Here is a 12,415-nt window from a genome sequence, read left to right as displayed (position 1 = left end):
CTCACCTCCCTCCTGCTTCCTTCAGGTAGAAGGTACAGGAGCCTGAAGACTGCAACGATCAGGAATAGCTACTTCCCCACAGCCATCAGGCTATTAAACTTGGCTCGGACAAAACTCTGAACATTAATAGCCCATTATCTGTTATTTGCTCTTTATCAGTTTATTTATTCATGTGTGTATATATTTATATTATGGTATATGGACACACTGATCTGTTTTGTAGTAAATGCCTACTATGTTCTGTGTGCTGAAGCAAAGCAAGAATTTCATTGTCCTATCAGGGACACATGACAATAAACTCACTTGAACTTGAACTATCCAAAGATGCTGCCTGTCCCGCTGAGTTACTCCAGCATTTTATGTCTATCTACGGCCAACTCTGCCATGTTCATCTGAAGCGACAAACTCGAGCACATCTCAAATAATCAAATCAAAAATTAAAAGCATGTTGGAGGAGAATTATTTTCAAGATTATGGGGCATCTAATTTTTTTCATTTGTCTGTGTTACAATATTACAAGAATTGGTCAAATCATCAAATGTGGCAAAACTTACCACTTCTTTCACCAAATGAGCATTTTATCGAGTTGTTTTTTTTCCCCAACAGCTTGTGCTTTATTTATAAACAGATAATAAACATGAATCACTTGTGACATCTCCAATGCATCTGTGCAATTAACTACCTTTATTTCACATATCTCATGTTGCAAATGTACCTCGTCAGCCACAAGCATCACTGACTTTATCTACAGGTGAAGAATCAAAAATCCATCATTTTGCCATATACAAACAAGCCTGGAATAAAACTTTTTGGAATAAAACATGAATTCATTTTCTGGTTATAGCCCAGCACCTGCAAGACAGGCAACACCAGAGCAAAGCCATTCCAGTACTCCCTCAGTTGGAGATGAACGAGGCTACAACAGGGTTAAGACAACGACAGCAGGAAAATTCTTCCAAGTTTTCAAAAAATCTAATTTTAAAACGTAACAGCCATTTAGAAATGGTCATTATGGAATGGTTTATTTCAATATTTTAATCTCAGTCTTGGCAGCTAAAACAAATGCAATGTACACCTCCCACACTACATGCAATGAGTTCACTTCAAACCAGTGGAGCATCACAGAACATAAAACTGAAAATCCATTTTTCGTTTATAAAAACTACGTATTTAAAAAAAAAAATCCGAATAAACAAATTTAGGTGGGAAAGCAAAAAAAAAAAAAAAAACACAAACACAAAACTGTGTTATGTTGGTTAAGAGAAATGTTTCACCACGAGACCTCATTTTGACACAACATTTTGGTAGGACAAATGTTGCAAACTATAGATAAGCAAATAAGCACCATCTTTTGGCTGGAGGCACTTGGCACAAAACAAAGACCACAAGCAACTGAAGGTCCTGACAAAAGATGTGTAAGCATGCTTTTTCTAGTGGGGATAAGGGGATCACTGGGCTGCTGCAGTATACAACTTGGGGGTGGGAGAGGGGGAGAGGGGGGAGAGAGAGAAAGGGGAGAATGAAACACAAGGCCATGATATGCAGAGTTCTTTTTTTTGAAAGTTTGCTTTGTAAAAGTCTCAGCACTCTTGGTTCAATGTTGAGCAGTTTTTAAAAAAAAAGTTCCATGTCATTTAGGTTCTGTCACAGGTGAACGTCCTTAGTTCTGATTTCCTGCAACTTAGTGCGCAACTGCTGGAACGTTGGTCTTCGACCCGGGTCCAATTCCCAGCACAGTTTCATCAACTCATAAACAGACGGTGAACACCCATCAGGTGGATCCATTTTGTAACCTTTCTCAACACGAGGAACCACATCCTTCAGAGGCTGAGGGATCAATTAAAAAAAATCAGTTTAGTTTCTGTTCAGTTTATTGTTGCGGGTACAGTGAAAAGCTTTGGTTGCGTGCTAGCCAGTCAACAGAAAGAAAATACACGGTGGCGCAGTGGTAGAGTTGCTGCCTTACAGCGCTTGGAGCACTAGATTCCCGGGTTCGATCCCGACTACGGGTGCTGTCTGCACGGAGTTTGTACGTTCTCCCCGTGACTTTTCACAGAACTGACAGAACAAAATCTCTGAGATCTTTAGTTTCCTCCCACACTCCAAAGATGTACAGGTTTGTAGGTTGACAAAATTGCTAGAAAAACTCAGCGGGTGCGGCAGCATCTATGGAGTGAAGGAAATGGGCAACGTTTCGGGCCGAAACCCTTCTTCAGACTTCAGACAGGTTTGTAGGTTAATTGACTAGGTATAAGTGTAAATTGTCCCTAGTGTGTGTAGGATGGTGTTAATGTGCAGGGATCGCTGGTCGGTGCAGACTCTGTGAACTGAAGGGCCTGTTTCCGTGCTGTATCTCTAATCTAAACTAAACTAAACACATGATTACAATTGATCCATTCACAGCGTACAAACACATGATAAGGGACTAACGTTTAGTGCAAGGTATACCCAGCAAAGTCCGATCAGGGGTCACCAAGACCCTTGGTGTTGGATGTGTTGGGTTAGATGTGGCCCTTGTGGCTAAAGGGATCAGGGGGTATGGAGAGAAAGCAGGTACAGGATACTGAGTTGGATGATCAGCCATGATTATATTGAATGGCGGTGCAGGCTCGAAGGGGCGAATGGCCTACTCCTGCACCTATTTTCTATGTTGCTACCAAAGAGGTAGGTGGTAGTTTAGCACTGCTCTTTGGTTGTGATAGGATGATTCAGTTGCCTGATAACAGCAGGGAAGAAACTGTCCCTGAATCTGGAAGTGTGTGTTTTCACACTTCTGTACCTTATGCCTGATGGGAGAGGGGAGAAGAGGGAGTGGCCAGGGTGCGACTCATCCTTGATTATGTTGCTGGCCTTTCTGAGGCAGCGCGAGGTATAAATGGAGTCAGATATACCTTTGGCGGTGATAATAATCAGCACGTATGGAAAGAAATGCAAAAACGAGGACATTTTTTTTGGCTATTTAAACATGTTCCTCGACTCATCCCACGTCTATCCGGGATTTAGTTCAGATGTGCCACTACTCCTATGTAACTTGAATAATACAAGTTGTCAATGCAATGTACAAAGTGCGCTGTTGCACCTCTAGTACCAGTTAGCCCAATAAATGTACAGATAACAGCAAATGTCGAATAGTTATAAATGGCTGATTTAAAATGCGCATTATGCCAAGCTGCTTAACAGTCATGGCCAATACACATCTGGCGGTTACAGAGAATATTGATCTTCCTTCCTGGCAGAACACACAGCATCTCCATCCTCCAGTAAAGATATGCAACCACAGTCTTGTCTTTCACTTGACTTGGCCATGTTTCAAAATCAATCAGGTGTCCTTGGGGACTGTGATGAGGAGCGCTAAACAGAAAGCCACTACACAGACACTAGCTCATTTGACCTTGCCAAGGGCAATTTTGATGCAGCCTTCTCACATAACTCTCAACAATGACTCCAAGCTAATCATATCATGCAGAGACACTCAGCGGGGGAGGGGCGGCACTGTAGAACGACTAATGGGATTGCTGCCTCTCAGCTCGGTTTTAACCCCGACCTCCAGTGCAGTTATCTCCCCGTGACCACTTGCGTTTCTCCCAAGGTGTTCTAGTCTCCAACACATCCGGCAGTCACGGTAGAGTTGCTGCCTTACAGCAAATGCAGCGCCGGAGACCCGGGTTCGATCCCGACTACGGGTGCTGTCTGCACAGAGTTTGTACGTTCTCCCCGTGCCTACGTGGGTTTTCTCCGAGATCTTCGGTTTCCTCCCACACTCCAAAGGCGTACAGGATTGTAGGTTATTTGACTTGGGAAATGTAAAAATTGTCTGTGTAGGATGGTGTTAATGTGCGGGAATCGCTGGTCAGCATGGACCCAGTGGGCAAGGGATCTGTTTTTGCGCTGTATCTCTATGTTATGTTACATCCCACAGCAGAGCTGGTTGCTACTTTAATTGGCCAATGTGAATCGCCTCTAGTGTGTTGATGAGCAGGAGGGTCTGGGGGAAATTGATAGAAGTGAGTGGAAAATAAAAATGGGATTAGTGTAAATGGGTGCTTGTCTGAAGTGGACAGTTGCCCGTGGACAGTTAGCAGTTACATTTATCGGGACAATTAACCAACAAACCTGTACGTCTTTGGCGTGTGGGAGGAAACCGAAGATCTCGGAGAAAACCCACGCAGGTCACGGGGAGAACGTGCAAACTACGTACAGACAGCACCCGTGGTCGGGATCGAACCCGGGTCTCCGGCGCTGCATTCGCTGTGAGGCAGCAACTCTACCGCTGCACCACCGTGACCGCCCACACCCACAGGTGTGCAAGACTGAATGCCGATGTCAGCTATTGCCACCTTCTGCGGCCTCAGATCTGACCACTCAAATAGATCCAAGAGAGGAACTCAGCGGGAGTAAATCCTCCATTCATCTGGCTCAGAAAATAACCAGTCATGTACACAGGCAGGATTTTTGGATCATATATGCAGCAGGCTGTTTCACTGACTTAATACATATTACGTTAAACTTTGATTTATTTTGTTCTATTCACAAAATATTCATCTCCATAAAATAATTTTACAAATAAATTAGATGGCAGGTTATGATTTATAAATTATTTCAAATATAACATATTGACATATCAATATTGTAAACGATGGTTTGTACATTTGCTCCCCAAAGTCCACTGCTAAAGCTATGCACATGTCCGCTGTCTATTTTAACAAGTGGAAAAGTAGTCGTTTTTATACCTACCATTCTGGGATAAGGCACTCGCCCAAAAGAGTAAATTTCCCATAGAAGAATTCCAAAACTCCAAACGTCAGATTTAGTAGAAAAATTCTGTAACAGGTAAAATGCATAATTCGCTCACATTAGTCATTGACTGTTTGCACATTTAGTTGATGAACTCATTTGTTAAGCTACCCAATTTGGGCAAGAACCACACAGTGAATGCTATAAACACTGCCCAGTCCATCTCGGTTTCTGACCTCCCCACCATCAAAGGGATTTACCGGAGTCACTGCCTCAAAAATGCAGCCAGCATCATCAGAGACCCACACCACCTTGGCCACGCACTCATTTCACCCCTGCCCTCGGGAAGAAGGTACTGGAGCCCGAAACTGTGACATTTGGGATCAGGATTAGCTTCTTCTCTACAACCATTCAGATATTAAACACTACAACCTCAAATAAGCTCTGAACTAGGGAGACTATTATTGCATTACTATTGTTTGTTTTTTTGTGTGTGTGTGCATGTGTGTGCGTGTGTACGTGTGCACGCGCGCACGTATAAATAAATAAATAGATATATAAATAGGCACACATAAATAAATAATAACAGATACACATATATATAGATCATGTATATATAGATATACACACACACACGATCTATATATACATGATCTATATACGTGTGTATTTGTGAGTATGTGTATATATATATACACACACACACATTTCACGACTGCAACGTCACTTATTTACAGTCAGCCTGAACCTCATAAAAGCATCGTTCTGGTAAGAGCAGGACTGTGTGGAGGAAGCTGCCCAGTTTCATTTCATGCACCAAAGCATTGCAGTACGCAACAAGCATACACTTCTTAGAAAGAAACTGAAAAGTTCCTCCTTCCATGCAGCACTGCCCAAGTGATTCAGGAACTGAAACTCCTCTCCCAGAACTGTTGTATCATTTTTGGCCATCTCACTAGTCCCTTTTATGATATAAATAACTTCACAATGTCCCAAGGACACAGGCCAAGAAAACCATTACAAATCGTGCATTACCTTTTCTTTAAGAGCTTCAGGTGCAGTCCATTTTACTGGTAACTTCCCAGTGTCTTGTGTAGAAGAAGCCTCTTTCGTAAGACCAAAATCACTAACTTTAGCTATGTTATCCTCCGAGACCAAAACATTGCGAGCAGCTAAATCTCTATGTACAAAATTATTTATTTCCAGGTATTCCATTGCTTCACAGACATTACTAAAGCAAAAAGAAAGAGAAAGTGTAACCTTTGACATTTAACGTGGCATTAATGCTGACAATTTACTTTTGAATGGAAAAAGCATTTGCAACTTTTTGTTAAAAAAATATGGGCATCTCTGTCCATTCCCCTTGCTCTTAGGAGCTGGTACACACCAGAGGTTAATTAAGCTTCAACCAGAATAGTGGACTTAGAATTATATCTCAACAGAAAGGCAAGGGAGGGCAGACTTGATTCCCCAAAGGATACAAATTAATTAGATGCGTTTTAGAGTTCTATACTGTCCTGGTGAAGATTAGTGATAAAGAATACGTGGGCAGTACTGAACCGGGCTGGGGAACCACCAGGTTGGAGTATGGTGGGGAGATCGGCGGAGGTGATGAGATCGGTAAAAGCCTGTAGAAGAGTCCCGACCCAAATCATCACCTATCCCTGTTCCCCAGAGATGATGCCTGATCCACCAAGTTATTCTAGCACTGTGTCAAGATTAGTGGCGGTGGTGCTTTTTTTGCCCCGACTCTCCTGAATTTCTGGGATGTTGCTGGTGTCTTCTGCTGAGAAGACAGATGCAAAAAATGTATTCAATTAATTTCTTTATTCCCTATCAGTATCTCCCTGGCATCATTTTCCAGTAGTCTAATGTCCACTCTTGCCTCTCTTTTACACTTTATACATCCGAAGAAACTTTTGGTGCATTTTAAATTATTAGTTAATTTGCCTCCATCTATCATCTTTTCTTTCCTTATTGTCTTCAAGTTGCCTTCTGTTTCATGTTTATATTTAGTAGGAGCAGAATGAGGCCATTAATTTTTAAAAGCTTCCCAATCCTCCAGGTGAAGATGTACTTTGATGAAATACCTGCAGGATCTGAAAGTCTCAGCTTTGGTGGAACTGCCCCGACCCTCTTGCTCATCCCTTGGTCAATTGGTGCTTAACATACTGCGCCGTTTTTGTAAGTTTACTTTCATTCCTTGATTTGTATTGATATTGCAAAGTCAGCCATCGAAAATTAAAATACTCACATGGAAAACTTTAATAGACAATCTCCACCAAGGACCGATCTGCCTCTTGATCGGAGGTAATCCACCAAACTGCCCTAGTAATGAGGAAGTTTCAGTCATTAAGATATTAGTGCGAGTGCCTTTATTTTTGAACATTTCAAAACTCAAGACTCAGTTCAGTTTAGTTTATTGTCACGTGTACCGAGGAACAGCGAGAAGGCTGGGATTTGCTCCTGTCGGTTGATACTTAGTAGAACATAATCATTGGAGAACAATGGGCTAAGAGGCAGAAAGCGACTTTTCCTTGTCTAAATGTTCTCACTCATTGAACCTAAACTGGTTCAGTTAATTCCCCTTCACCCGTGCATCTTTTCAGAGGCTATTTAAAGCAACAACATATTTCGTAAGATATGGGCCCTGCTGTGAACATCCACCCTTAGATGATGGGCGAGGCAGCAATTTGAGACTGAGAACCAGATGAACGTGTCAGATGTCACATAACGGCCAGGGAGCAGATTGCCTTCCCGGAAGGCCCATTTTTAATGAGAATGCAAAGGTTCCCACAGTCACTACTGATAATAGCACATGAACTAAGTATTTAGTTGTGCTGGGATTCAAAACGTGTGTCTCTGGATAATGGTCCAAGCCCCTGGAATCCTGCCCAATGACTTATCCACCATGGGTCCATGGAGTACAGCAAGGTCAACATAAAGAATAGCAATTAATTAACTGGAAGGGAACATCAACAAACAGCTAATCATGGCAGAGGTCACAAATTGTTATTTGTACAAATAACCCTTGTGCTCAAAAGAATCTGAGAACAGATGCATTAAATGACACAAAGAGCTGGAGTAACTCAGCGGGTTGGGCAGCATCTCTGGAGAACATGGAGAGGTGGCATGGTGGCACAGCGGTAGTGTTGCTGCCTTACAGCGCCAGAGACCACGGCTGCTGTATGTACGGAGTTTGTACGTTCTCCTCATGACCTGCGTGGGTTTTCTCTGAGGTTTCCGGTTTCCTCCCGCCCCTCAAAGATGCACAGGTTTGTAGATTAATTGACCTGCTATAAATATAAATTGTCCCTAGCATGTGTATCATAGTGTAAGTGTGTGGGGATCATTGGTCAGGGCAGACTCAATGGGCTGAAGGGCCAGTTTCCATGCTGTATCCCTAAAACTAAAAGGTGATGTTTCAGGTTGGGACCCTTCTACAGACCCTGAGAGTGAAGTAGGGTCCTGACCAGAAACGTCACCTATCCGTGTTCTCCTAGATGCTGCCTGATCCACTGAGCATTTTGTCTTTTTTTGTAAACCAGCATCTGCAGATACTCGTTTCAACAGAAGCATTAATCCCCTTTTGGAAGTGTTCTTATTTGTTGTAGAACTTTAATTTAGCATACAAACAATAACCCATTTCAGAGTTTAAAAATGTTAAAATTGGCAAATATTTGTCGGTAAATCCAAATTGTTATTGTATGACAAAATTCATTTCCTTCATTGAAGAATCATTGTTTTAACTTCAGAGGGAAAAAAAGGTACAAAAATACAAAAGACTAATCATTCAAAATTGCTGGATTAGGGGGTATTAGCTATAGGGAGAGGGTGGACGGATTGGATTGTTTTCTCAGGAAGGCCAGAGGTTGTGGGGAGACCTGACAGAAGAAATATTATGAGGTGGGCAGTCAGGATCTTTTTCCAAGAATGGACAAAATCAAACACTAGAGGGCAGAGCTTTAAGGTGAGAGGGACAACGTTTAAAGGAGATGCGTGGGGCAAGTTTTTTTAACACACAAACAGGGCAGCGAGTGCCTGGAAAGCTCTGCTGGGTGTGGTGTTTGAAGCAGACATGTTAGTGCCTTTAATAGACTTTTGGGTCAGCATATGGATATTCGGCAAATGGAGGGATATGGGTTATGAGCAGGTAGATAAATGATGATCTGGACAATATGCTTGGCACAGACATTGTGGGCTGAAGGGCCTGTTCTCGCACTGTGTTATAAAGATTGTTTTACCCCAAGGACAGCATTGTGACCTGGTATCACAAGAGGGGAAACAATGTACTTCTCCATTGTGCAAAAGCAGAACTCGGTAAATAGAAATACTTTAAACGTCTTAGGAAAATATGATGAGAAGCAATTTGAGTACAGACATTTTAGAAACCCGTGACATAAATTGTGCAATTGTTGAGGAAAAAAAGTAAACCCAATTACTTAACAGGGAGAAGTCAAGGGGGAAAGAGAATACAATCTGCATGTAGAGGGCTCAGTTCATCAATGTCGATTAACAACTATTTTGCATCGATCATGTGTCACCAAGTACTGGCTAGAACCCTAACCAATCACTCTCCGACTCCTGTTTAATAGCCTGATTATCAGTTTCTATTATTTACCCTGTATTGACTGCACAGGAATCTTATGAATAATTTCATCGTAAAAAGGGTTGTTTTCAGGTTTACATCCACTCAGTTTCTATCTTCAGTTTGGAAAAATAGACTCTGAGCAACTTTATCCACCAATCTTTCAACTACATATATTTTTTGCTCATCTAACTGGTCGACATAGTGGTGCAGCGGTAGAGTTGCTGCCTAACAGCGCCAGGGATCCGGGTTCGATCCCAACTGCGGGTGCTGTCTGTACGGAGTTTGTATACTCTCCCTGTGACCGTGTAGGTTTTCACCGAGATCTTCGGTTTCCTCCCACACTCCAAAGATGTACAGGTATGTAGGTTAATTGGCTTGGTGTGTGCGTAAAATTGTCCCAGGTGTGTGTAGGATAGTGTTAATGTGCGGGGATCGCTGATCAATGCTGACTCGGTGGGCCCAAGGGCCTGTTTCCGCACTGTGTCTCCAAAACTAATAAAAAACTATCTAGTTAAACCGCGAGTGATGATGCACTTTCTTGATGCTAACCCCAAAACTGATGAAATGTTTGTTCCATACGCAATGTATGTTCAAGTCCTGAATATCATAAGTAAATTACGGATTATTACAGCACTCAAAGATCACAAACTTTACATTAACTACAATGATCAGCGCCAGCCTTTCATCCATCCAGCCATCATACTTACTTTTGCCATGTACTCTGTTACAATATACAGTGCTCCACTTTCTTCCACAATGACACCCAGCAATTGAACTAAGTTTTTGTGGCGGAGTTGTCTGTGTTAACAAAATAAAATTAGTTAGGTGTTAGTCTTCACAAAAACTAAATCTGGGTTTAGAATTGAAGAATTGAAGAATTGCAGTGAAGAATTCTTAAAAATCCAGCACTACATTGCCTAAAAACTTCAGCTGGTTTTTAAAAAATTGTTTTTACTCAAAATGCTGCAGTTACTGGAATACATGAAATACAAGCTCTAACCACAAACTCAGTTCCTGACCCTCAGAATCTTGCTCAATTCCTACCACAAGCTAGTCATTCTGCTTTTCAATACTTAGCCATTTGTTCTGAATAGTGTACAAGACAAAATATCAGATCGCCTTGGAAATGTTCACAACAGTAACTTAATACTGGACCAAACGAGCAGAATGAACCAGAGGCTGGCACATCAGATGAGTGAAAATGAGTTTGCAATAAGATAGTTAACCATTAGGTTGTGAATTTAACCCCTTCCACTTCCACTGTCACATATCAATGCAGAATTATCTCCACAAATTGATTCTTTGCTGTGGCAGATCATGTCTCACAAACCCCATTCAGTTTTTTGAAGTAGTAACTAAAAAGGTTGTCACGGGTAAAGCTGCAGGCATTGTCTATATGAGCCTCAGCAAGGCAATTGATGGTAGGCTGTTAGTAGTTTGGTGAATACAGAGAGGACAAAACTAAAGCCAAAATCTACTTCTATTCAGACAGCAAGACGTTAATTTATCAAGGTTAAAAATAGAAGCAACTTGAACACAACTAGATTGCACAGGATCGATGATAAAACTTACGTCATTACAGATGCTTCAGCAACAAAGGCTTGCGCGGTTGCATCATGTTTAATGCATTTGACGGCAACTTTGTTTCCTCTATATTCACCCAACATCACATCTAGAGATAAACAAAAGATTAGTTAAGCCGCGTGTTAAAAGATCACATTTAACACGTGACAATAACACACATTTGACTCTTGGACTTGTGAGCATGTAAAATTGACCATTTTCAACAATCAACTTGATAGGTGGTGGGGTCTAAACAGAAAAGAGCGGCATTAAAGTATGGGTTTAATAAAAGCAGCACAGACAGCAATGTCTGTCAAGAGGATGCGGGGCTTGGGACTTTTAAGTGGCAATTATCAGATTCAGGTTCAATTTTAATTGTCATTGTCAGTGTACAGTACAGAGACAACAAAATGCAATTAGCATCTCCCTGGAACAGCGACATAGCAAATGATTTGAATGAATAATAATAAGTGTCCGGGGGGGGGGGGGGGGGGGGGGGGGGGGGGTGGTGATTGGCAGTCACCGAGGTACGTTGTTGAGCAGCTATGGACACGAGCCATACCTGTATCAAGAGGGGGAAGGTGGCAAGATATACATAGATGCTCTGGTAGTAGAGCACGTGTGAGACGGGGTTTTTAGTGTGATCTTTTAAGCCTGTCTCAGCCTGTGGTCAAAAGACCTCAAGATAACATTTGAAGAGCAGGAGGGAGAAGTACATCTGATGGTCAGACCGATAACAATCGCCCCGCAACCAAACAGCACACATTGATGCTTGAGAAACATACAAAATGGAAACCCCGTCATTCTCTCAAGATAATTAAATCTCCCATCTTGATAGTGGTCAGCGATATACATATGCACTATGTTTATATGTTCATTGAGCAAGCAATATCTAATTCATTTATTGTCGATAAATAACAGCAAAAAAACTAATTAGCAAGCCTCGTGCACAAACACCAACGGAATAACCGATGGTGATTAAAATAAGTTACCAATACAATGCAAATTTTCAAAGTAGAGTAGTATCAAGTGAAATATATAACAGGATAGTGTTGTACCACATGATCAATTATTAAAGGTTGGTACTTGCCTCCAAATTCTCCTTTTCCTATAGTCTGTAATAATTTCAGCTCTTTCATATTTAGTGCCCACCCACCTGTAAAACAAAAGTTAAAAGATGAAATGGAAACTCAAGAGACTGCAGAGTAAAAAAAAAAACAAGCACTGGATGAACACACAGCAGGTGAGGCAGCATCTGGGGGATCGAAATGGACAATATGAAACCCAACCCAAAAAAAGTCGCCTTTCCATATCCCTCCGCAGATGCTACTTGGGCTGCAGAGTTCCTCCAGGACCTAGTTTTCCCCTTTAAAATTAAAATAAATAGTGTCCTGAAGCAAGGGGAGAACCGGAAGTAGGAAGCCATTTATGGAAATAAATTTTGTGCAGACCTGCAATGTAACCACATAGTTAAAGCAAGTTGATTGCGTTAAAGTCCAAATCAGAAGGACCATGTCTTTGAATGTG

At 41.7% G+C, this 12,415-nt stretch overlaps 1 protein-coding gene across 3 annotated transcripts in view; it reads right to left on the bottom strand.

Moving 5' to 3' along the window:
- Nucleotides 1–664: 664 nt before the first annotated feature.
- The window catches only part of csk (C-terminal Src kinase), an 86,624-nt gene continuing 74,873 nt past the window's right edge, over nucleotides 665–12,415 (bottom strand). For all 3 annotated transcript variants that reach the window (XM_055662503.1, XM_055662502.1, XM_055662504.1), the window contains exons 7-13: nucleotides 11,979–12,044; nucleotides 10,898–10,997; nucleotides 10,033–10,123; nucleotides 6,989–7,062; nucleotides 5,770–5,965; nucleotides 4,735–4,821; nucleotides 665–1,827 (exon numbers count right to left, since the gene is read on the bottom strand). In XM_055662503.1, the coding sequence (XP_055518478.1) occupies nucleotides 1,645–1,827; nucleotides 4,735–4,821; nucleotides 5,770–5,965; nucleotides 6,989–7,062; nucleotides 10,033–10,123; nucleotides 10,898–10,997; nucleotides 11,979–12,044 (797 nt within the window). In that variant the 3' untranslated portion in view covers nucleotides 665–1,644. The remainder of the gene's footprint in view (nucleotides 1,828–4,734; nucleotides 4,822–5,769; nucleotides 5,966–6,988; nucleotides 7,063–10,032; nucleotides 10,124–10,897; nucleotides 10,998–11,978; nucleotides 12,045–12,415) is intronic.

The sequence above is a fragment of the Leucoraja erinacea genome, chromosome 36, assembly GCF_028641065.1.
Source record: "Leucoraja erinacea ecotype New England chromosome 36, Leri_hhj_1, whole genome shotgun sequence".
Taxonomy (NCBI): domain Eukaryota; kingdom Metazoa; phylum Chordata; class Chondrichthyes; order Rajiformes; family Rajidae; genus Leucoraja; species Leucoraja erinaceus.
This window is presented reverse-complemented; position numbering and strand designations above follow the sequence as displayed.